The 24,294-nt window shown below is 39.2% G+C and overlaps 1 protein-coding gene across 1 annotated transcript; it reads right to left on the bottom strand.

Moving 5' to 3' along the window:
• Positions 1-9,132: 9,132 nt before the first annotated feature.
• On the bottom strand, positions 9,133-19,672 carry IL21 (interleukin 21). Its single transcript, XM_032186307.1, has 5 exons — positions 19,538-19,672; positions 19,376-19,411; positions 15,498-15,635; positions 14,967-15,047; positions 9,133-9,267 (listed from the first exon to the last, which is right to left on the bottom strand). The coding sequence occupies exons 1-5, from the start codon at positions 19,670-19,672 to the stop codon at positions 9,133-9,135; spliced, it is 525 nt and encodes a 174-aa protein (XP_032042198.1).
• Positions 19,673-24,294: the final 4,622 nt, after the last annotated feature.

Here is a 24,294-nt window from a genome sequence, read left to right as displayed (position 1 = left end):
CTGTGCCATGCCAAGGGTGGCCACTGCTGCGCTGAGCACCTCGGAGGCCAGGTTTAGTGCTGCCTTGGAGGTGTGCTAACCACTGAGCCCTCCCACACTTCCTGCCCCGGCACACTGCGTGCCGACTGCGAGCCAGCTGTGTTTCCTTGCAAAAATTAACGCTTGGTTTGGGCAGGCTCTCATGGTTGCTGTCAGAGAGAAATTGTATTAGAAGCTGTTAGAAGGAGAGTGCAGTGCTTCCAAGGATAGCAAAGAGCTCTTTTTGGCTTGTTATTCTGTGATTTATATGCGTATTTGGTTTTAAGTGCTCTTTCTCGTAATCATCCCGTGTGGCATTGATGTTTCAGAGCTTTCAAGAGCATATTCCAAAACACAGATGGCTTCTGCCATTTTATGATTGATTAACAGGCTGTATTGAGCTGAGAAGCTAGCGATGACAACAGATTCCTTCTAGCTGTTCAGTATCCCAACAGCAAAGGTTTTAGGTACGGCTAACGTGCCATTTTCACTTTCTTATAAAAGCAGAGTGCGGTGGTGACCGACAATAATTTCAGTGCTTTTCTGAACGCTGAAGAACCTGTGACTCGGTTGGGCAAGATGTACTAATGCTATCTCCTATCAGGTGTTAACACAGAATGGTTGTAGATGTCATGCACCATTAGTTAAACTGATTTTATCTAAGGAGGGAAGGAGGGTGGAGGAAAGAGTGAAAACGAACGAAGTAAATTAGGGCTGGGAAAGAGGTTGATGTGGGAAGAGGAAATAGAAATTACGAAGTAGATAACATTTGAACTGGAGAACTGTCTCTATGAAAGAGAACACAACAGGGAACCGACACAGACTGTCTTAAAACTTCGTAGTGGTATTTCCGTGTAGGTTCATGTCTGTTTTCAGTTAAAGTAAACTTGATATTAAGGTATTTTCCACAAAATGAACTTAAAAAAAAAAAAATCTATTTGCAAAAATGAAAAATGTTTGTTCTCATCACAGAATGTGTTTAAGTGGCAGAGTAAATTGTGATGGGCCTTCTGGGTCTCCCGTGTGTTCTTTGCTCACAGAATCCAGGCAGATTGCCTTTAGTTTTCTTGATGTTGCTTTCAATATAGCAGCAGTTAAGCCAGATGTTTTTTCCTTTGTTGACATGTTTACTGGTGTCTTTATATGCTGCACTTATTAAGCAGTCTTGAAAAGAGAGATAATAGATGTCAGAGGGAGCAAAGCTGTAGAAAATTCCAGCTTATTTCCATATGGATACAACGTATTCCACCTGAATTTAATATTGGCTTTGCCTTTACCAAGTGCAGGTTGTCTGAACACAGTATCTCATCCCCGTGTGAAAAGTATTCATGGGATACTACACGAGTCTTTAGGAGGAATGTGGATAATCGGTGTCATGCTTATTGTGTCTTCTTACCTACCTGGCAAAGGCACAGTGCTGGATTCATTAGCCTCAGCTGGCTTTACTGTATGTTTCTGATACAGAGTGCATACAAGGCTTTGGGAAGGCCGTCTAACGGCTTTGTGCCTGCATTATTTCCCTGTTTGTAAAATAGGGAACAACAATAATACCAATCAGATTCATTATTTATGATGTCCTCAAACACAATGACAATGTGCTTTATAAATACCTAATGCAAAAAATAATGTTTTCTGTTGTTTTACTCATATTCTTCCTTGTTTTTAGCCTATTGCAGTTAATATTTTCTGTGTAGGCATTGTCCTCTTAACCCAAGAAAATTATCTTCGGGGCTGATCAGATCTATTTCACTGAGTTCAGGCTTTTGCAGGTAAATGTTAGATTTTCCTCATAAGAAGGAGGTACCTGTATCCTAAAGTATCTTCGTTTGTATTGAAAAAAACCAACTTTGTAACTTTCAATCATTAATTATTTATCAGAAATGGGAGCATTGTTGCTCTTCCCAGTAAAATTGTCTTTCTGAATATTATTTCCCTACATTTGGGAAGTTAGAGAGATTAAATTAAAAATGAAATAAAATAAAATTTGGAAGGCAGGGAGGGCTGTTTCCCGTTTTCAGTTGCCTGCTGCCCTCTTGTGCCGTGATTTGGTCTTTGCATTCGTGTTTACTTACCACATATCCAGGCAGTCATAAACTTGGAGTTGCTTTGTGATTTGATGAAATGTTAGTTTTGATGTACCAACTTCACGTTTTTCTGTGTTCTGCTCCTTGTAGATACCGTCCTCCATTCAGCCCCTGTCTTACTGTAAACCAGCTCCATCCTTGTCTGCTTTTTCATTAATTCTATCTATATTTGATTTAAGGTTTTAAGGATGGATGGAGAAGGCTGCATCCTCATAGTGTTAATGCATTTGTGTGATCTTTTGTGATAAGCTTGATATGAAACACCCCAAGTCTTCTGTTACATCTGTTTTGTAAGTGGTCTCCTTCCTTCTGTGGCTTAAAAATGAAAATGCTTCTAATGTCATTGTAGAGAGGGTCTCCTGTGTATGATCCAGTGCTGCTCAGCCTAGAGAGTCTGCTGTGAATTCATGGCCAAGCTTATTTTTATTTTCTCTGAATTTGCAGTTGAAATAAATAAGGAGTTTAACACTAATGTCTACCGACCCTTTTAAAGTTACGTTGAACTGTTTCTCCATTTTAATAAAATTGTACAGCTCATTATGTTTAGCACTACATGTGGTGTAAATGTCTGAAAATCCTTGAAAACAAAAAGGAAAGTAGAGGAATCATAACAGAAGGAAGAAAGTGGAGAAAGTGTAATCCAAGGAGTAAACTGGAGAAAGTATAACAGAAGGAACAAAGTGAGTTGGAGGTGGAGAACAAATGTGGAAAACAAGAAGAATGAAATGAGATGGAGAATCAATGATTGGCATGGAGAAGGGATGTGAAACAGTATAGAGAGAGGTTTAAGAATAAGCTCATCTTCAAAAGGTAGAGTGACATAGAAATGAGAAAGCTCTTTGCAAAGAAGCTAAAAGGGAAATCCTGATATGGTGTTCCCCTTCACTAACTGTATAACAACCTACTGTGAACACAGCACTGATGTGTTCTGTGTCTTAAAAAGGGAAAAGAGAAGGAGAAGCTAATGAGGCTAACTGGCGTGGCAAGGAAGGCTGTTGACATCTTTCAATGAAGAAAAAAATAAAAGATGATAAAATGGAAGAAGTAATGTGAAAAAAAAAAATAAATAACAGGTGTCCCCCCCAGGGAAAAAAAATAAATAAATAAATAAAAGAGAGAGAGAGAAAACATCTAGCAAAAACTAATACTGAATCTTTTTTTTACATATATTGGGAGAAAGAAATGTTCCAAGACTTTGTAAGATAATGATCAAATACAAAAAGACTGATAAAAGAAGATGAGAACTGTCAAAGGCAAGCTAGTTCATTACTTGTGTAGAAGAAGCCAAAAGGTTCACTTTGGAATAAAGCGAGAATGTTGGCAATTTTCTTCATGAGGTAATCATCAAAAGATCTCTTTGAAACCAAAGTGGCTAAAAAGTGTCTATGGGACAGAGTTTTAAAAGAAACAATAGCAGGCCACCAACAGTATTCACCCAGGAGTTCCAAAATAGCTGAATTGCTAAGCAGGGTATATAACCTCACACTTCAAGCTGCCATGATCTGTGAAAATTGGATGGCGACAAATGGGAAGCCAGTGTTTAAAAGAGCTTCCACAGGGAATCTAGGAAACTGGGAAAACTAGCAGATGTTACAAGAAAAAAAATGAATTAGTGAGTACCTGAGTAAATGTAATCTGCTTCAGAAGAGTAACTGTGGCTTTTGGAAAGGAAAATCCTGCCTTAAAAATCCATTGGAAATCTTTGATGGAATTAAGTCATATGGCTAAAGGTGTTTTGGCTGCCCTAGTCACTTGGATTGCCAAAACTGACAAAAGTATCTCCTGAAAGGTAATCATTCTAGGGCTTGAAAGGAAGATCATTACAGGGCAAGCTGTTTGGTTAAAAGGTAGCAAACAGAAGATGAAACTAAATGTAAGGCAATTCTTGTAAGAGAGATAACCCTGGGAAAGTTCACTTGTTATAGGGTACTGAGGACAAAGGCAGATCATAAGAAATTCTGGAAAGACCTTGCAAAATTTACTGGACAAAGGACTGATGAAATTCAGTGTTGAATGACATAAAGTCATGTGAATGTATCTGTGCAGGAGAGATCCCTGCTTCCCATATAAAACAGCAGGCTCTGAGCTGCACATAACCACACATGAATGAAACGTGCAGGTAACTGGATACTTGCATGAAACATTCAGCCCATGGCTCAGGAGCAGCTGGAAAAGCAAGTTTAAATATTAGAAATTGAGAAAATAACAAAGAACAGGACAGAAAACATGACTGTGCTTACTGCATTTGAGCAAGCAATGCATCCTCATGACAAAGAAGGCACTTGGTGTCCCAGGCCGCATTACAAAGAGAGTTGCCAGCAGGTCAAGGGGGGCGGTTGTTCCTGTCTGCCTGGTGCTGGAGAGGCCACAGCTGCAGTGCCATGTCCAGTTCTAGGCTCCCTGGTACCAGAGACATGGAGCTACTGGTGAGAGTCCAGTGAAGGGCTACAAAGATGGGTAAAGGACTGGAGCATCTTCTGTACGGATGAGATCTGGGACTGTTGGCCTTGAAAAGAGAAAGCTCAGGCGAACCTTACCACTGTGTACATACACCTGACCGAAGGGAACAAAGAAGATGGATCCAGACTCTTCTCAGTAGTGCCTGGTGACGGGCTAGGAAGCAATGGGCAGTTAATGAAACTATCTGAAGACAAGGAAAGCCTCCCTTACTCTGAAGGTGGTCAAATACTGCCTCAGGTTGTCTGAGGTACTCAGAGCATGACTGGACATCATCCTAGGCAGCCTGCTCTACCTGACCCTGTTTCTGGAGGGTTGGATTACATGATCTTAAGAGGTTCCTTCTAACCAGAAATGATTCAGTTATTTATTTTTTCAATTTATCTGTGTGTTTTGTCCAGATTGTAATACAAAAATGTGTATACCAGACCTGGAAAACGGTGGGAGATCAACAACTATGATCAAAACTAAGGAAAAGCTTCCATAAACGGAGCAGTCAAATAGGCTGGGATTTGTCACAGGGTACAAACACCTGAAAGGGGAGTATCCTAAAGGTCTGGTCTGTGTGTGTCAGAGCATGAGTAGATAACAAGCCTTTATACGTTATCTTTCCCAGTAGAGGAAATGGGAGAGTCTAAAATAAAGCTAGTAGCAGCCAAGATGAAATCAAAGGCTCATGTACAGTGACTTAAGCATTGTGTGGAACTTACGCCACGCTGTGCTGTAAATTCAGAGAAGTTCCTATATTCAAAAGGAAGCCTGGTGGTGCATTAGAAGTCTATTGAAGATTACTAAGTAGAAAGAAAGCATATCTGGATCAAAAAGTCTGAGCAGAAAATTAAGTCTGGGGAAACATTATGGGACATCCTATGTATTAATTATGTTTTTGCCTTTCCGTAGTTTTAGCTCATGGATTCTGTTGTGTTTAGAGAAGAAACGAAGAGAATGTCCCATGCCAAAGTGTGGAGGAAGCGTAGAGAAGCAGACTTATGGAAAACCAAGTGCTCACAGGACCAAAAAGTGGAAGAAGTGAAGGGGATACTAGTGAAAAGTACATAAATGTGAGATATAATAAGAAATGTAAAAATAAGGAGGGTGATGTTGGGTATGGAGTAGAACACTCAAATAATACTGACTCCTCATAGATGTGAGACATCTTAAATTTATTCATGTATAGACTGCTTGGGATATGGCTGGTGAGGAACAAAAATATTTTTTACGGTAATCAGGGTTTTGTGGTGCTGCCTGTGATGGACTGCTTGGCCAAGGCCAGGAGGGAGGCCCTGCAACATGCCTGGACCCTGGCTGAGGTCCGTAACTTCACCTGTCTGTAAATAGAAAGGTGAGGGAGAAGTGCATTCAGTACTCTGCATCTGGAGGTGTGTGAAGGGGGACTGCAGCCGGGGGTGCTAAGTGTACATGTGTGCAAGGGCTGCCTCTCATCCTGTGGAAAATCAAGTTGGTCTCAGCTGCCTGTGTATGGAAGTGAGGTTGGCACAGCAGAAGCTCAGCTAGGAAAGCTACCTCCATGGCTCCAAAGGATGTGCTTGCTCCATCAGACAGTGCATTTGCATGTGAAGGGCTTCTACAAAAAAAAAAAAAAAAAAAAAAAAAAAAAAAAAGGTAAATCAGAGGTTTTAAGTAGTATCTTGTGGGTCAATGGTGAAGAAGTGCCAGTCAGAAAGGACTCCATTGAGATAGTAGTGAGTCAGCATCAGTGCACTCTTTGCAGGCTGGCACATTGTGTGTGGGAGAATCTGCAGGGCTTGGAAATGGAAGAGGGAGACCTGGTTTTCATGCAAATTGTGCCCTGCACATCCTTTTTCCAGAAGGAAGTTTGAGTCCTGGTCAAAAGAAGTCCAAAACCTGTCTTCTGGGAGCTGACTAGGGTCACATGTTGTGGTCACAAGCAGTGCTAGAGAGTGGATCAAACTATCTGATTAATGACCCATGTTCTCTCTCCTAAGGTAGTGCTGAAGTCTGGTCCTCCTCCACAACTACTCAGAAGTCCTGCCCCCAGTTCATCTGACCTAGTGGCTGGTGAGAGGTCAGTGGAACTGTGGCAGAGCCGTCTCTGGCTGGGTGGTGGTGATCTCTGCAGAGGACAGATGCCCTGCCTGCCATCTCCACACCTCTTGTTGGTATGAATGGAGTTAGTGCTGTAAAGGCGACCTGAGAGACCACCATGTGCAGTGGGTGCCTTGGGACCTGTGTCACAACAAACATGTGGTCAGCATGTCAACAGGATTGCTCACAGGTCATGCACTTAGTGCCAGCTCCTGCACCTCTCCTCAGAGGAAGGACTTGATAGCGATTGAAGAAGGGTAGCTATACAAAGAAAGCTGTTAGGCCTTTCTGTGCCAGTGTTCGTGTGCTAAGCTGAGTGGAGAGAGTGCCTCATGAGATGGCTGGAAGCTGTCGAAGATGCTTCTGCTCAGCAGGACCATGCAAGTCTGGACTGAACAGATCATAGCACAGGCCAAGCCTCTGCAAGGTGAGTTTTTCTACTATCTTGTAACTTAGCACTGATAAATTTTGCACATGATAAATATTCAGAGAAAAATTGCAACTTCTCTGTATTCCTTGTAAGAACATTTAAGATGTCCATGTAATTTCTCTTGTGATTTGAAACCAGTGCTTGCTTTCGATCTCTTCAAGTTTCTTGTCAATCTGTCAGTCTGCATGTCATGTGATCAGAATACAGCTTTTGGCATCTAGGAGTAATGTGATGTGACTCAAGATACCTTGAGTAGTGCTTTATCACGTTTCCTATTGTTTGCTATGTGGTTACACAGTTTGCTGCTGACGGTTACAAACTGCAGTGGAAATAGTGGAAATTTGCAGTGAGGTACCAAAGTTGCTTACGGTGAGCACAAAGGATTGACTGAAGAGATGACTGTCGTGGAGTCAAGACAGTTCATTGTCTGAAAGACAGTTCAAGACAGTTCATTGTCTGAAATGGTATTCCCAAATCCCCAAACCGGTTGTTGATGTAACAAGCATTCAGGGGTTGTGCCAACAACATCTCCCTTACACTGCTGTGATTGAAGAATCACAGGGGAGGCTGCTGGACATAAGGATGGCAAATTGCATAAAGGCAGGATATGATTAATATTTGGCATTTATGTCCATTCAGAAGTAGGAATCTTACTCCCTTCCAATGACAGTGATAAGAACAGTGAGAATATTCCCTGCTAACCTTCTTAAGTTCCTAATTTAGGAGAATAGTCTTAAACTCAATGTACAGAAAATTCAGAGATACGGATGTTCTAGATGATCTCAGTTAATTATGAATGTATGTGTAAACTGTTACCTGCTGGTAAGTTGGTACCAGCAATGAGTTTTGAGGACTTGGTGTTCTCTTGCCATAGCATACAAATCTTTATTGTGATCAGTGTTGCTCCAGAAAAAAAGTTTTGGAGGTATTCATTCATTTGGACAGATTATTGTCTCTGATGTTTCCTTTTATCTGGGAATGCTACTGCCCACAGACCACCCTGCAAGTAGCTGCTGAGAAAGAAAGCTTCCATCATAAATAAACAAATCATCCAGCATGAGTGGAGTAATGCCTGATCTTTGGTGTTTTTAACATCTCTGAAGCCTAGAAAATAGAAACTTGTTTTGAGTAATTTTTTGGTTGCGTTCACTCTGGTATTTTTAAACGTGTACTTCATGGTCTTACAAAAGTAATGTAATTGGACAAGAAAAGGATACTGGGAAGTCTTCAGCTGTGTCAGCAGAAATGGGGTAAATAAAATGGGAAGTGAAGAAAATAATTTTCTCTGTAGTGTACAACAAAGCATACTGCCAGGAGAATGAGTCTTTCAGCTCATCTACATGTATTTGTTATGTAGAACTGTTCTGAATTTCCATAAAATTATCAACAGGTGGCAGTACAGCAATTCAGTTTATTAGTTGGGAGAAAAAAAAAAAAAAAAAAAAAAAAGATGTTTGAGTAGATGTTCTCTTTAAACTTTGTTCCTTTTATAATATATATCACCAGCACAAGTGAAAAGCAAGACCATTATAGGACAGTCTTGCTTTGTTGCTCCTACCCGACAGCCATTGGGACAATATGCCTGTGGGGATGTCTGAAACAAACAAAACCTGCTGAGAGAAAGTGTATAGCATGTCTGTACAGTACAAACTGCCGTATTTGAGATGTTCTTAATCTGAAAGAAGGCTCTGACAGCAGTGTCAATGCACAGATATCTGGGTCAATACGGGCAAAATTGTGCCTAGACTTCTCAGCGGGATTAAATAGTTGAGTTATTCTAGTGTTAGTATGATTGTCTTTGATTTTGGAGGCTCTTTTGTACTCTGTTGCAGAGCAGATGCCCATTGTTTTGGGAATCTGGAGAGGTCCCGTTTGACTGGGACACATCTTGTCCCAGTTTTCAAGAAGGGTATGAAAGAAGGCCTTGGTAATTCCAGGCCTGTCAGTCTCATTTCAGTGCCTGGTAAAATTATGGAGAAGGTTATTCTGGAAGTTAATGAGAAACATTTGAAAGATGATGCAGTCATTGGTCATAGCTAACATAGGTTCACAAGGCGAAAGTCCTGTTTAATAAAGTTAATTTCCTTTTATGACAAGGTCACCCATCTCATTGACCAAGAGAAACTGGTAGATGTGATCTTTCTGGATTTTAGCAAAGCTTTCAATACTGTTTCCTACAGTTTCCTTCTGGACAACATGTTTGACATATAGCTAGATAAAATCATAATATGCTGTGTGAACTTTTGGCTGACAAATCAGGCTCAAAGGGTTATAGTAAATGGGGTTACATCAGGCTGGCAACCAGTCACTGCTGGGGTTCCCCAGGACTCCACTTTGTGGCCAGTTCTCTTCAGTGTTTTTATAAATGATCTGAACACAGGACTTGAACGCATACTAACAAAGTTTGCAGATAATGCTGCATTAGGAGGAGCTGTTGACTTCCTTATGATTAGGGAGGCCTTCAAGACTAGCTGTATGGTGAGCTGAGCAAGTGCCGGATTCTGCACCTGGGACATGACAATTCTAGATACACGTATAGCCTGGGGGATGAGAGGCTGGAGAGCGGCCCCATGGAAAGGGTTCTGTAGGTCCTGCTTGACAGCAAGTTGAATATGAGTCAGCAGCTGGGACAGGGGAGGGTCAGGCTGGGGGTTAGGGAAAGGGTCTGCACCCAGACGGTGGTCGGGCACTGGGACAGGTTCCCCAGGGACGTGGTCATGGCACTGAGCCTGGTAGAGTTCAAGAAGCCTTTGGGCAAGGCTCTCCGAAACATGGTTTGATTTTTAGGTAGTCTTCTGTGGAGCCAGGAGTTGGACTTGGATGATAATTGTGGGTCCCTTCTGACTTGGGTTATTCTATGATTCTATGAAATGTCTACTCCAAATGTTTTCTTTACCATATTTTTTAATGTTATTATAGCTGTAGAAGAAAATACTGAGACATGCAAGTAAGAAATCTATGTAAGTAAGAATTCTATATATTCAAAATGTCATGTTATACCTGGAAATAAGAGGATATATGCATATTTGACTCAGATGACTCAGATTTGACTTGCAGCTGACTTGGGGTGAATACCAGGATATCTGACTCCCACTGTTTTCTTGTATGGAAAGATAGGAGCAATTGCTTGGATTAGACCCAATCCTTTCGCATTTTCCCTTCAAAGACTTCTACAGGGTGATTTGGGCTTCAAATTCAGGTACCTGCCACCACCGAGTAGTTTAGGAGCCAGCAGGACACAACTAGCTAATGCAGCACCTTGGGAGTCAGTCTGCTGGCTCTTTTGTGAGAGGAAAATATCTTCTGGGAGGAGCAGAACTGGCTGGCTTCAGGAGACGCATCATAGCAGCATTGTCCTGAATATCTACTTCTATCCTTGATCAGTTCAAATGTGAAGTTTTATGATGCTTTCTTTTCTTGTTTGTTTTTGAACATTTTTTTTTCCATGAAGAAAAGATCTGTTTGACTTGGTCTTTGTTTTTGTTAGAGTGTTCTGCTTTATTGTTGGACCAAAATGCATTTCTGTTACATTTTAGAGGGAAAAGCCTTTTTATAAAAGATGAACTATAGCTATCCTTAAAAAGTATAATAGCAGAAAATGCTAATTTCTTGGGGAACTTCAACATATCAAATTGGAGTGGGAAAGGAAGAATGTACATTTCAAAGCAAGAGAAAAGTTAGGGAGAGGAGAGAGAACAGTGCAAAACAGACTGGGTTTCTTCTGGCATTGTGCTTTGAGATGTTTCACTTTTTAATCAGGCAAATGAGGTATTTGAATTGTGTAGACTCAAAACATGAAGTTACTGGGTTTTTGTTCATGTCAGTCTAAGGAAATCTCAGTGAAGTGATTGAACGTGCTGTGAATTTGCCTGAAGGACTTTATTAAGTCTGAAAAGGCAATGTTTAAAAAATGAGAGATGGGCACAAAAAAAAAAAAATAGCATCCCTTTCTTCACCATTGTATAGAACAATTTCTCGTTACTTTTAAATCAGTAAATTAAGGTAACGTTTACTTGGTGTATTGAAAGCGTGGCTGTTCTGACAGTACTAAGTGTGTAATCAGAACTTGATGTAGTCAACAAAATTTAAGCTATACGGGCATATGCAGGGTTGTGGGTTGACCACCACGCTCCCCTGGAAGGTACCCTGTAGTAGAGGAGACTTCACTCCACATGTAATGGGTAGTAAAAATGCCTTGTCTTGTGGACTGTCACATACTCATTACTTTCAAGGGAAGAAAAGCTTTGTATATCGTGTCCTTGATCTGAGCTGGCAACATATATGACGGAGTAGGCTAAAAAAGTTCACTGAGGGGTTTTATGACTCATTGTGAGGGTAGGAATGGCTAGAAGCTTTTTTTTTTATTCTTAAAAAAAAAAAAAAAAAAAAAAAAAAAGAAAAAGAACAAGAGAAAATCTTATTAGCTAAAATTATTTAATATCACAGGCATATAAATAAATCAGACCACATAGTCTTTAGTATGAAAATTCCATTCACAAAATGCAATAAATAATTAAATTAAATGAGACAATTAGTATAAAAATAAAAAATCTTCTCAGGAAAAGTAAATATTACACAGAATTGTATATACCATGCTAAAACACATATTGAAGTGCCTGCAAAGGACACTTATGATCAAAATCATAAATACATTATTAAACCTCCCTGGGAGGTAATGAGCTTTTAGGACTTACTCTATGTACTCAGCTAAAGAAACATACACCGTTTCTGCAAAGAGTGCAGTTAGTACAAAGAGAGTTCATCTTACAAGTAAAAATACATCAAGATTGTTGCAGGTCTGAAATTGTGATAACCAGTCCTTCCGACATCGTGGGTTCCTCCTGGGGCATCTTCAGTTCCACCAGAGACCAGTGTTGCACAAAATAACGTGGTACTGAAGACTGATCTGTCCTTCACGGATCTCACATTCCTCATTTGGGATTCTTATAGCACACCCCTGAATAATACGCTCAATCTTTCATAGCTTTGACAAATCAAAGAATTAATAGAAGACCTCAACATCATGCAAATCTAAGTGTATTCTAAGTGTACAGAGATTTCCAGAGCGATTGTGCTAATGCTTGGCAGAAGTGGCATTAACTAAGATCAACAATGATAATGTTGTGATTAATTTTTCCCAATACATATGTGGACTGAATTATCCAGTAAATATGGTTCTCTCCAACATCTTGGGACAATCAACTCTCTAAGTTACATTCGTTACAGCTCCTCCCTATTTTTTTTTTCAGTCATATGAATAGCATTGTGATTAAGTTGTTCTACAGGTATAGGAAATGGTCTTAATTTAGAAATGAGTTTAATAATTAAAAATAAACAACACCAAGCAACCTTTAACCTCTTGGTGTGATAAGTTCCAAGATTAAAAACAGTGGAGCAAGTCACTAAACAGAAGTAGCTACATTACTTACATCATTGCGTGCTGCCTTGTGTACAAAAACCCAACAATTGTTTCAGTGTAGGCAGGAGTAACTAATTAGCTTATGATATTCTGGTAAGGCAATTTTAAAGGCTTTTCTCTAATAAGTTGTCTGTCCTGGGTACAAATGCTGCTTCTCAATGCTTTGTAATGATTACTTAGAAATATGTCACGTACAATTTGTGACAGGGCATGCTAATTCCACTTGCATGACAAGAATTCTGACAGGCTTTTTTAGAATATTGGTTTGAATGCACGTTGCGAATTACTGGGAAAAACATTTACAAATAAAAATACATGCTATATACGTTGTACAAAAATAAAGGTCCTTCCATAAATACCTCCCATGAAGTGAATGAGAAGTGCTATTTTATTTGTTGGCTTTCTAGCCAACAACAAAAAACATATTCAACTCCTCTCTCCAATATTTTCCTCTGTTTCTGATCCAAATCAGAAATTTAATTTTTTCCTAACTTTCTCTACTTCTCTAAATGCCATTGCAGTAAGAGCAGCAGCTTTGCATATTGCTTACCAGTTGGTCATTAAGGGATGTTATACATAATAAGGTCAGAGAAACAGAGATAAAAGGGTACAGGACACCATTTAAACTGAGTAGCTTAATTCCAAGTGGCAGTTCAGTTTTAGAATATTAATTCTCATGCTGTAATGTGGAAATACTGAGATATGATAGAACATTACTCAGAAGAAAAACATTTTTTGGTTTTTGAAACAAAAATATAACAGGCATGCTGGATCAGAATTGTCATCAGCCAGAAACAAGGAGATGCAAGGCAAAAAAAGAATTCACTGTGGAAACTTTGTTCACTCTTGCCCTGAGATCCTCCTCCTTCCTCTCAACATATGTTTTTGAAGAGATGCACGTTTCAGGACAGTGAAAATGTGGAGGCAAAAAAAAAGCTTTTTGTATTACTTTTCCTTTAGGCTAACATTTGTAGGAATGGAAATGTTTTTATTAGTACCTCATTATTTTTGGAGGTAACTAAGCTTGCAATTTTCCATCATAACACTTAATGTAGTTTTCCAGTTTCCTCTCTATACCACATTTCTACTAAGTAATGAGAAAGTTTGATGAAAGGTTAATTTTAACTGGAAGGCTTTACACTCCCTTCCAAGAGCAGTTTCTTGTGGGGCTAATACCTTTTTGGGAGGTAACTTAACAGCTACTTCTCAGCTGGAAGAGTCTCAAGGTACAGAGTCATTGCAAGCAGAATATTGTCGTTTATAATTAATGTACTAAGAAATAATTTTAAGGGCTGTGATAATTGCGTTTATTTAAAAATAGTAATAATTCAGTGCTAGCTCTGGCCAAACTTCCACAGCAATGTTCAAAATGATGAAGTGCAAACTGAACTTTCCACATAACAAAAACTTGACAGTTTAAAAAAAAAAAAAAAAAAAGAAAAAGGCAATTTAAAACCACTAAAAAGAATCAAGAGTAAACAGAAGGAATAGTGTTCTGGTGCATGAATGTAAGTGTAAAATATTCTGAGAAAGAGCAATATGCTTTTGGGCTGCTTTGTTCTGAATAATCATCAGTTACTGTGTTTGTTGGTTCTCTTGCAGTGGCCAGCCATCCAGCCAGTCATGCCCCTGCTGCATTTAGCCTGTTAAATTGAAGGAGCCTAGGTGGAATTCCATCTCCAGAGATGTATTTTTCCACCCAAAATTCTGCATCCCCGCTTTGAGATTCTGGGTTAACAAGTTGAAACCCATGGCAAATGTGCCATTGACTTCAACATGGAAACAGGTCAGACCCAGACCATACTGTATTATCTGTAAATGTTTTTCCAGTAGTTCTGTGAGAGTTAAATACAGGGTATTTTTCTCTAGTTAACTAAGATACAATCTATGAACTTACAAATAAGTTGTGTGTGTGGTATTGTTTTAAATAAGGAAATCAATCAAAGTAAGTACTTCTTGAGGCTTCAAAGCCTCTGATCATTTTTTGTTTTGTTTTGTTTTCTTTAAAAAGTTTCAGACGCTTCTGTATGATGTACGTTTGAGATGAATGCAAAAATAGAATAGCAGCCATCTCGTGTATATCTGGTTTAGCATAAGGTTATAGTTAAGTCCCTTACGCGAACCTATTTTTGTGAAATTACAATGTAATTTTCACCGTAAGGTGAGGCTCAGATCACTTTTAAAATAGCATCTGTCTTATGAATAGCCATCCAAATAAGCCTCCTTAATATTGGGGAGAAGCTTTCACTTACCACACACACACAGCACAGCACAGTAGCAATGGAAAATATTTACATTTTTCACGTTGTCTTAAATAGTATAGTGTCTGCCTTAAATAGTAGATTTTCTGTAGCCTTCAGGTCTCATGTGTCCTGTATTAATCCTTGAAAAGCTGTGAAAACAACACAATGTTAGGAATAATGGAAAATACAGACATCGGTTCTTGTTTACAAAACATCAAAAAACAGAAGGAGTCAACTCTGATTGTTACCTTTTTCATCAACTTTGAGAAGCTCTGCAAAAACTCTTTGGGGGTTTTTTTCTCGTAAGATTCACATGTAGACTCACACTGCTGAAATAAAAAAAAAAAATCATTCCACTTCTAAAGAGCTCATCATAGTCATACATAATATTTAAAGATTTCCTACTGATCAAGCAGTATTCTTTGTAACCAAAGCCTTTTACAAATGGAAGAGCTGAGAGACAGGCTATTTCATAAAGGGAAAGAAAATAATAACTGCACCTTTCATTCACATTTTTTTGCAGTAATCCCAATCCTTTTGTCATGCACATCACATGGTTGCCATTATTAAAGTGCATAGACACAACTGACTGATAGGAACAGAGTGAGTGTCTCTCTTGGAAGTGCAGAAAAATGGATATTTCTAATTTCCAAAGTAATAAAAGACTGATCTGTTTTTCTAACAAGCTTGGCTTTTACAGTTTCACTGCTGTAGGTAGTATTTGTTACAGAAAGTAAGGAACAATGGTCATGATTATGAGCATTGTCAGGAAATCCTACCTTTCCAGAGTCTTTGAGAATGGGTCTTTTCAAGATGTTAACTGTTTTGATGAACGTAGAATTTACTTGGCTGTTCTTTGGCTGCAATTTCAGTATGCCCTTCTGGAAGCAGGTCACAGCTGTGAACAGGCACTCGTCCTATGGGCAAGAACACAAGGAATAATTTTAAAATGAATGTTGCAGCATTTTTTCCACATGTGTTACGTTGTGATTTATGCACAAAATTTAATTATGCAAAGTATTGATTGAGAAGATTCAACAGTCCTTTTATTGTTTTAAATTACTTTTAGAAATATAAGAGATCACTGACCTTTGATCTGCCTGTTCTTTGGTAATTGCTCAAGTATTTCCTCATCATATAAATGCCTAAAATTGCCCTTTGAATTTTGATCATTACAATAATTAAAAGAAGGTGCTACTGAAGAGTAGATCCCATCATACGCAGCAGATTTTCACAAGCATAGGCATGAATATTTTCTTTTTAAAATATTCCTAATCTCTCTCAGGGTTGTTCCTCAGTAGTACATCTGAGAATAGACTTCCTTTTTCCTCTTTTTGTGCCATTTCTCATATTATCTACTTACTAATTAGAATTGACATAGAACTGCATGATTTAAAATGCTACTCAAATATTCTCCCTTGATAGCATGGGACATGGAAGCGCTGAAATTAGTGAGTAATTTTACTGAAGAGAAAAGAGAGAGTGAGGATGAGAGAGAAGACAAGGAGCCAGGCTCCTAGCTCAAATTGTCTTGCCAAATTGCAGGGAATTCAGAGCCATGTTAAACCTGAGTCAAGGCCAGTAAGCATCATCTGTGTCTAACTTGAAAAGAAGCCCTCACTTGGTGTGCTGTATGACAGTGGTGTAATTCTTTTGTTGCTGCTAGTTATCTGGAATTAGAGCAACTGCCTTTTTGCTTTCATGGTGCAGTTGCATATTAATTTGTATTGTGCTAACAGACTACAAGCTTTCCAGAACTTCCTTTCCTGTGCAGTGGCTATTTTCCTCGCTGGGCACACAACTGTGGAAAATACCACCAAAACCAACCTATTGTCAATAGAGAAAGAAAAGCAGTGTTTACTGAAGCCAATTTCTAACATGTTTTCCATTTTCCAAAGAAAGAAACTTTTAGAAATGCTGATTGTGTATGTTAGAAAGGCTCCAAAGACATCATCTTTGTTTTGCATACCAACTGCTACCAAAGCTAGGTCTCATCTGGTTTGCTGATACCACAGCAGTTCACTTGCAAGGACAAGGCAACCTCCGTTTATGTTGCCTATAGCAAATGTTAATAGAAACGTCTTATACTGGTTATATATATATATTATATATATTTATATATTTTATTTTTATTAAAAACCAGACATTTATGTTTGTTTCAGGTTTCTTACCGTAACCAGACTTGCTTACTGGAAAAAAAACAACACTCTCTAAAAGAGATCGATTTTCCAGCTGAAACTGAAAACATTTTGTGCCTCATCCGTGATGAGCTGAGAAACCAGCATTTCTCATATATGCTGCTTTTTTTTTTCTCTTTTGCTGAGTTAACAGTTAACTGTAAGCAGGCCGACAGTCAGAGGGCCACAAGGATTGCATTTTGTTTGCCTTGCAATGGATTAAGCACTTTGATGAAGAGGCATTCAAAACACGGGCTGCTGGTGATGTCTGAGGGGCGCTAGGTAAACATGCAAAATAGCTGTCAGGGAGGATTTGCAGAAAGGCTCTGCGCGAGACTCTGAACTGTACAGCGTACCCTGAAAAGCCTGCACTTCCTGAACCAGCAACCAGCAGGGTTAGAGCATTGTGCCAGTGGCTTCAGCTGCCAGAGCTGTCACCAGCAGCAGATCGTATTCTCCCTCCTGTCTTGAACCAGTTCAGTCTCAAGACTAATTTCTCGACCTCAGCATGTTTTCTCCTGTTTTATTCACACCTCCTAATGTATTTTCTGATAATTTCACACTTGAGTGTACAGGGAAGTGCTGTGGGTTTGAAGTGGGGCTATCAGTCCACACACAGAAAGATCAAGGAAGTCAAAACAAATAGTGATAAACCACTAAATGTTGGATGTTATAAAAGGTAGCCGTCTTCCTGCATATTCAAGGCTACATTCAAATCTGGCATAAGCAGCTTGCCATATAAACAATATTTTGATATTTGAAATACAGTTACATGAAAGACTTTTTGTTAAATACAGCTTTGTATGTTCAGGTGTAATTGTACCCAGTTACCTAGTTATGAGTGCTACTTTGGCACACAACAACTCATAGATAAGCATTTGGACAACTCAGCAAATGCAAATTTTGCCCCGCAGAATGAAAACTTTATTAATATGATTGCTGGTAATTCCTACTGTTAGCTTTTCATCAGAGATCAAACCTCTGTCACACTGAGTACCTTCCAAATACCTGAATTTGTTATCTCCTATATTTTCTGATGAAGGTACTCAGGACCTCCCAGAGGCAGCCTGTAAAGCCCTAAGCTGCAAATGAATTGTTGTCTTCCTTCCTGAGGTGACCATGTTTTTTGAGTGAGAGAAAAAAAAAACACTGATGAAGCGATTAGTCACTGGCTCTATTTGCTTGTTTCGGAGGTAGTAGCAAACTCTGCAGTGAAATGACAGCTAATTATCTGATTCTTTTTCACTTTGACACTACAAGTTAGAAAGAGTGTTAATGAAAAAAAAACAGCATTTAGCTAGGGTGCATTACATTTTTGCATTGCAGTTGTTTCTAGCAATGAGTTGTTTCTAGCAATCTTTTTGGTCATGCTTCTGCTTTTGGCAAGTAAAAAACGTGCCCAACTGTAAACCCTTGGAGGAGGCTAATGAAACCTGTGTGAAATGAGGTGAGTTTTTTTCCTTTCTTCTTGTTATTATTTTACACGAAAGTGTAAAGCCCTGCATAAATAGCTTTATACTCTGCGAGTTGTTTTTTTAATGACTACACGTACTGAATACTTTTATATGTCCATCAAAATTGCTTGCTTGCTGAAGTCATTGTCAGTGCCCTAAGACAGCAGATAACAGGAGAAGTATTACACTAGCTGTGGCTAGTGTTGGACCTTCATTGCATGTTTGGGATTACCAAAAGAAGGCAGAATGCATTTAGTTTCTAATTGGTTTTAGTATTTAATGTTGCTGTAAATCCTGTATCCTGCCACTGTTAGGCATAAACACACTTTCTATGACTCTAATGTAACTTACCAAGAAGTTCCTAGCTTTGGGTTACACCAAATATCACCGTTAAAAAATGTCTAAGTAAATAATGTGTACAAAAAGGGATCTATGAAGACCTGTTGTTGTTCTTTTAACTAGTCATAATGTAAAGAGAATACTTGCAGAATGCACTTTTTCTCCTGTTCTACATGATAGCACAACCCTTGCCCACAAGCAGTCTCACAGCAGCCATTGGGACTGCATGCAAGGAAGCACTATGCAATACGGTTTTATGGTGGGAGGGAAAGGGGGCTCCCTTTAGGCTCCATGCAGCGATAATACCAATGTGGTTGGAGCTCATGGTAGCTGGAGGCGCTTCCTCTCCCCAAAACTGCGTCCCCAAGAGCATTGCTAGTCATGTAGGTCTTGTTTGAATCCCCTGCTCTTAGCAGTGAATAAAAGGAATATGCACAAATTGGAATCTGTGGGTGTTCTAGAATACACAGAGTGTAGTAACCTACTAATAAAGATTGCATAATATAAACACTTCTGACATTAAAAACCCAGGAATAAGAAACTTTTATCAAAGTGTTTTCAAACTAGCTTGCATCAAGAGTTCTAGGTCAGAGATATTAAAAAGAAGACATCTGCCATTTGTCAGTGGAATTAACCAATACAAAATAAATTTGATATAATTAAAAGGAAATGTTAAAGCAGGCTCACCACAGGGTTTTCTGGTGTATGCGGCAATTCAGCATCCTACAATGAAAAACAAATCTAAGTTAGAAAAGTTTAACATTGCAGTAGTATCCCTCAAAAGTTACATTCTAAGCAGTACCTAATGCTTGAAAATAATTTCAGTATTAGGACAAATAGTTTGCTTACCTTATCTTTCACTACATCTTTTAACTGATCAATTGTCTTTAGAAGCTGTTTGTATTTCATTGCTTTTTGTGGAGTTGCAGTCAGAACCATACTGGAACAGAAGAAGAGCATACAGAAAATAATCATCCTCTCCATAGTGCTGAGTTCTGTTTTAAAATGTGTTAGAAGCAAAGTTGTGCTATCCAAGATGAATGCTTGAGCTTCAGCTATGCTCAGGTATGCTGCATGTCTACCTATATATTGCTCCTTGCTGGAGATGTAAAACCCACCCATTTCAGTTTGGAAAGCTTTGTAGAATGGATTAATGAGTAACCTTTTTTCTTTTCCACTGGCTAGGTGTATGTATGCGAGCTCGTGCGTAGGGGGCAGGGATTGATGGAGTGAATGAAAATGTGCCCCATCTGCACATTGGACAGGAAAAAAAGAGAAAAGGGTGAATTCCCATTTTCGCTTTGAGTCAAGAAATGAACGTAGTAAAAAGTAGGTACTTAGAAACCACAGACCCAGGTAAACAAAGATTCTGCATTTTTTTCCTGCTTCTTGCAGCAATGAACCTCTCCAATCCAACTGAAGCTCCATTTCATGCTGATGAAATATGGCAGGACTTCTTTTAGCAATTTTAATGTAATTTTTCCTACTTTATAGCTCCAAAGGATGTGTAGCTTGTTCCCCTGTCTGTGAACTGCCACTTTTACATTCATGCTTGGTTTCTGCGACAGCTGTGAGGAAAAGCTCATTTTAGCATTTAAGGAAGCTGAAGTGTGCTTTATACATGTATTTACTTCAAACTAATTCCAGATATTTTAATAGCATTTTAGAGAGTGTGTCCATTGGGGTGTGAAAAGCATTTGCAGGAGTCTGAGCTCAAGGAGATGCATTGCCATGGGGGAGGTCAATCCCCATACCATGCCCATTCCCCAGATAGAAATGATACTGGAGGATCAGGGGCTAAATCCCAATGAGTCCCTCAGGACGTTATCATTTTGTGGCTGTCAGTAGACCAGTGGTTATAGCAGCTAGATGCTCAGTTAGGTTTGCCACAGTTAGGCTTGAGGTTCATTCTGCAACTTTATGCCACCCTTTCAATGGAGATGTGATAGTGAGACCAGAGAACTCTCTTGAGAATGTAGAAGTGCTTTTGTTTGGTGTGAAATCCATTAAAAATACATACTGCACAAAATTTAAAGCCAGAATAAAACCATCAGAATGATCTAAGAAATAAAGCATACTCCTGTGATTTTCTTCAAAATTAATTCCTATTGTAATTACGTACATAGGCTACTTTTGAGGAAGTAGTTTTGAGATTATTACTTGAAAGATGATGCATTAATGACAGGATTTTTTTTCCAACAAATGCTGGTAAGGAATGCTCTCTTATGGGGACTTCCACAGATGTCTCCTTTCTCAATGAGTTCCGTGGAAGTTAAAGGTATTTGAGGGTATTCTTCTCAAATGCTTTTTTTTTTTATTTTTTAATTTTATTTTATTTTTTTAGATCAGTTTCCTCCAGCCCAAGCCCAATTTTTGTCACTCTCACTGAGCTGCCCTGTTCTCAGAAGGGGTCTGAGTGGGCCACTAGGGACTTAGTGTTCTGCAGCCTCTAGGAATCAGATGGTTTCAAAATCACTGTTCCTAATATTTCATCAGAAGAAGGAAAAATGACTTTAAATGACTATTATGTATTATCACTAATAAATGGTTGTAAACACTGTGGTATGACCATCGAAAGGTTTGTATATACAACTAGTAGAAGGCAGATAGAGTCACCTGGCACCCTCACGAAAGTGAATAAAAAGGTGCTTAAGTGTCCTAAATCTTGGGCTCTGGAAGTCCAGAGATTCCATGTGGCTGTGGAGATGCCTTACAAAGGCATCAGTGTATGGACTTCAATTTAATGTTGTCTTTACCTAGAATGCTAGTCCATGTAATAAACTAGCATTGTGTAAAATGCTTCTGTGTTCACCTGTCCGGTGAATCTGGGCAGTCAAGTGAGATGACTTATTTCTGGCTGTCCATGTCAAAATGATCATTTCACCTGGTGAGAGACTAATCTGGCATGCTCAGGTGAGTTTGTCTTCTGTATATGTATGATTATTCACTGCACACTCTTTCTGTGCTTAAGTCATTTATGATCTTTAAGAAACTGGATAGCTTAAAGGAATAGATTTTATAGGTGTATATGTGTCTACACAAATGCACTCACGCTCTCCAGTATGCATGTACAAAATCTCTCCTGGTGAAAGGGGTAGCTAATCACACCTGATAGAACAGAAATCCTGAAGAATGAGAACAGAGACAAGAAAGGAGAAAAATTTTCTTCTGTCACGTAGTCTAAAATTTAATTTCTTCAAGAAAAAGTAGTGCAATAATTTTTTGCATGTCCCTTTTGAGGGATGTACCTTGAAATCATTTTAGATAAGCAGCCCAGCTGGACTGTGAAGTGGAGGGTGTGTCTCAGGTTTTATTCCGAAGTTATACTAATTTGTAGATAAGGTTCAGTAATGGAAGTCAGCAGCAATAAAGAGATTTTGTTTGATAAACCATGAATTTATTTCCCTTTTCCCCATTTTATTCATGTGAAGCATTGTAGGGTAAGTTTTTTTTGTTTTGTTTTGTTTTGTTTTTTAAATCTGTCGTTCAACATCTCTGTAAAGCTGCTGAGGGGATGGAGAGATGACTTCTGATAGGTGGTACTTAAGGCTGCTCCTCTTTACCATAACTGAACTTTCATCTTCCTTTGTAGGTTATCAACATGCATTGTATTCTCAGTCCAGTTTTTGACTTTGCCATTAGGAGTGTTAATAGTAAAGGAGCAGGCTGGTAGAAATGCCTGCTGCTGCTTTTTGTTGTCAGGCATTCAACTTTGAATTCTTTTGAGGAGTTCCTTTGAACCCAGCTACTGTAGGTGATAGTGTTAGCCATGGCTACTGTGGTTTTATGCAGCTGTATGTGACTGACAGGTTGGAAGCTTTCCATTTGGATGTAGGATCGCCTCTGTTAGCCATATCCTCATTAGATGGTTGGCAATTACCCATGCAGAGATGCTCCTGCAGAGAGTCTGCATTAACCAGGCAACTTCAGGGCTACTCACAAACTTGGGTTGGTGCTCTCCTTATATTTTCAGAAACACAGGACTTAAAGGGGCAACATTGAGGGCATCAGCTCCTGTCCCCTGCCATGACAATACATGATAATTATTTAACAGTTGTGTTCACCTCTGTGGCTGGTGTGTAATTTCTCTGTATTTAGCTCAGGAGCTTTTACGTTTCCAGCCTAAATGCACTGACTGTTAGTTTGGCCTCTTTGGTTTTTACGCTGATGCTGTCCTTCAACCTAAGTCATTTTCTCCCCTGCCCGATGCTTGCTCATTTGCTCAGCTTAGAGAGAGCAGTCATACTCTCTTTGACCCCAAGCTAGACAATACAAGGTTGGTTGGTGTACCTTTCCCCAGTCATCCCATCAGTTCTGCCCTGCACACCTCCACTTCACCTTTCTTCACTGGACTGGCAGATGTTATTCTGGATGAGGTCCCAACATCTCATTGTGCAGTAGCTATAATATTTTATCATACCAACTAGAAATGTTTCACCTGCTATGGACTAATGTTGCATTTTTTTGGTCCTTGGTGGTTCGCTGGATAAGAGTAATGCACAGCTGCATTCTGGATATTGCTGTGTCTCAGGGAGTCATTTCCAGACTCTGGTCCTGACCTTTACAGTCGCGTTTAACAAGATCCTACAGCTCTACAGTAGAATCGTACCTGTGTAGGTAACAGCCATTTTAATCTTCGTCTTTTGTGTTTTCCCAAAATTGTAATAATTAGGGATCTAATGCACTGATCAGGTCTTAAAATACTGCTGTTTCTGGAGATAAAATATGAATAACAAAAACAATGAGATAATTGTGAGGCTCAGCATTTTTCTAGCCTGGATGGTCCTGAGATGCTGTTGCTTTACGAAAGACAGAAGTTATAATGGTAGGCAAAATCAGATTTAAATTCACTGAACCAAGCTCAGGTTTGATGAAAACTGTTATAAAATTCACTCTTTGTTTTGAGGAATTTGTTTCATTGCAAGGTTCTCCTTTTAGCAAAGCTGTGTTGTTGGGCAGTGGCTATCCCCTGATGTTTAGGTTTACTTAATGGTTTGCAAACTAAGGGAGAACCCTGCTGATGGCTGGCAGGTTGTGCATACTGTTTTTGTATGGCACTGCACTGTAAAAGGCACTTTATGGTATTAGAGATGACATTTTTTAATGTGAAAGGTAGATGGTGGTGAAGATGAGCGCATATTTTACCATGAAACCTTCTGTGTGAAGGGATGTCTGTACCACAAGACCAGCGGCTGTTTGTGCAGCAGGTAGGAGGTGAAGCATTCTCTCTTTCTACCCAGAAGCGTCTCAGAAATACCTCATTCATTTACTGGTCCAGCAGGATAATCCAAGGGTTTGTTGGAGGCATACTGGTGAGATGACTCTATCTGAAATAACACTCAATTAAATCCATTATGTAGTAAATCAGTTCTAAAGCTGGTGGAGCCATTAGAGTGGGAAGCTAACCAACAGGTATTTGGTAATCTGGTAGCAGGTGCTGGCATATCATTTCCCTAAAACCCTATAGGCTTCTGTCTTGGGTTAGAGGCTGTAAGAGCACGATAATTGCTTGAAGAAAGGCTCCTGACAGAGAAAGTGAAATACAAGGACAAAGCACTTCCTTTCTGTCTAGGCAGTGGAGAAAACTCCTTGATATCCCTCTTATC

The sequence above is a fragment of the Aythya fuligula genome, chromosome 4 (genome assembly GCF_009819795.1).
Source record: "Aythya fuligula isolate bAytFul2 chromosome 4, bAytFul2.pri, whole genome shotgun sequence".
NCBI classification, from domain to species: Eukaryota; Metazoa; Chordata; class Aves; order Anseriformes; family Anatidae; genus Aythya; species Aythya fuligula.
Note: the sequence above shows the minus strand (reverse complement) of the source record. Positions and strands in the feature narration are given on the sequence as shown.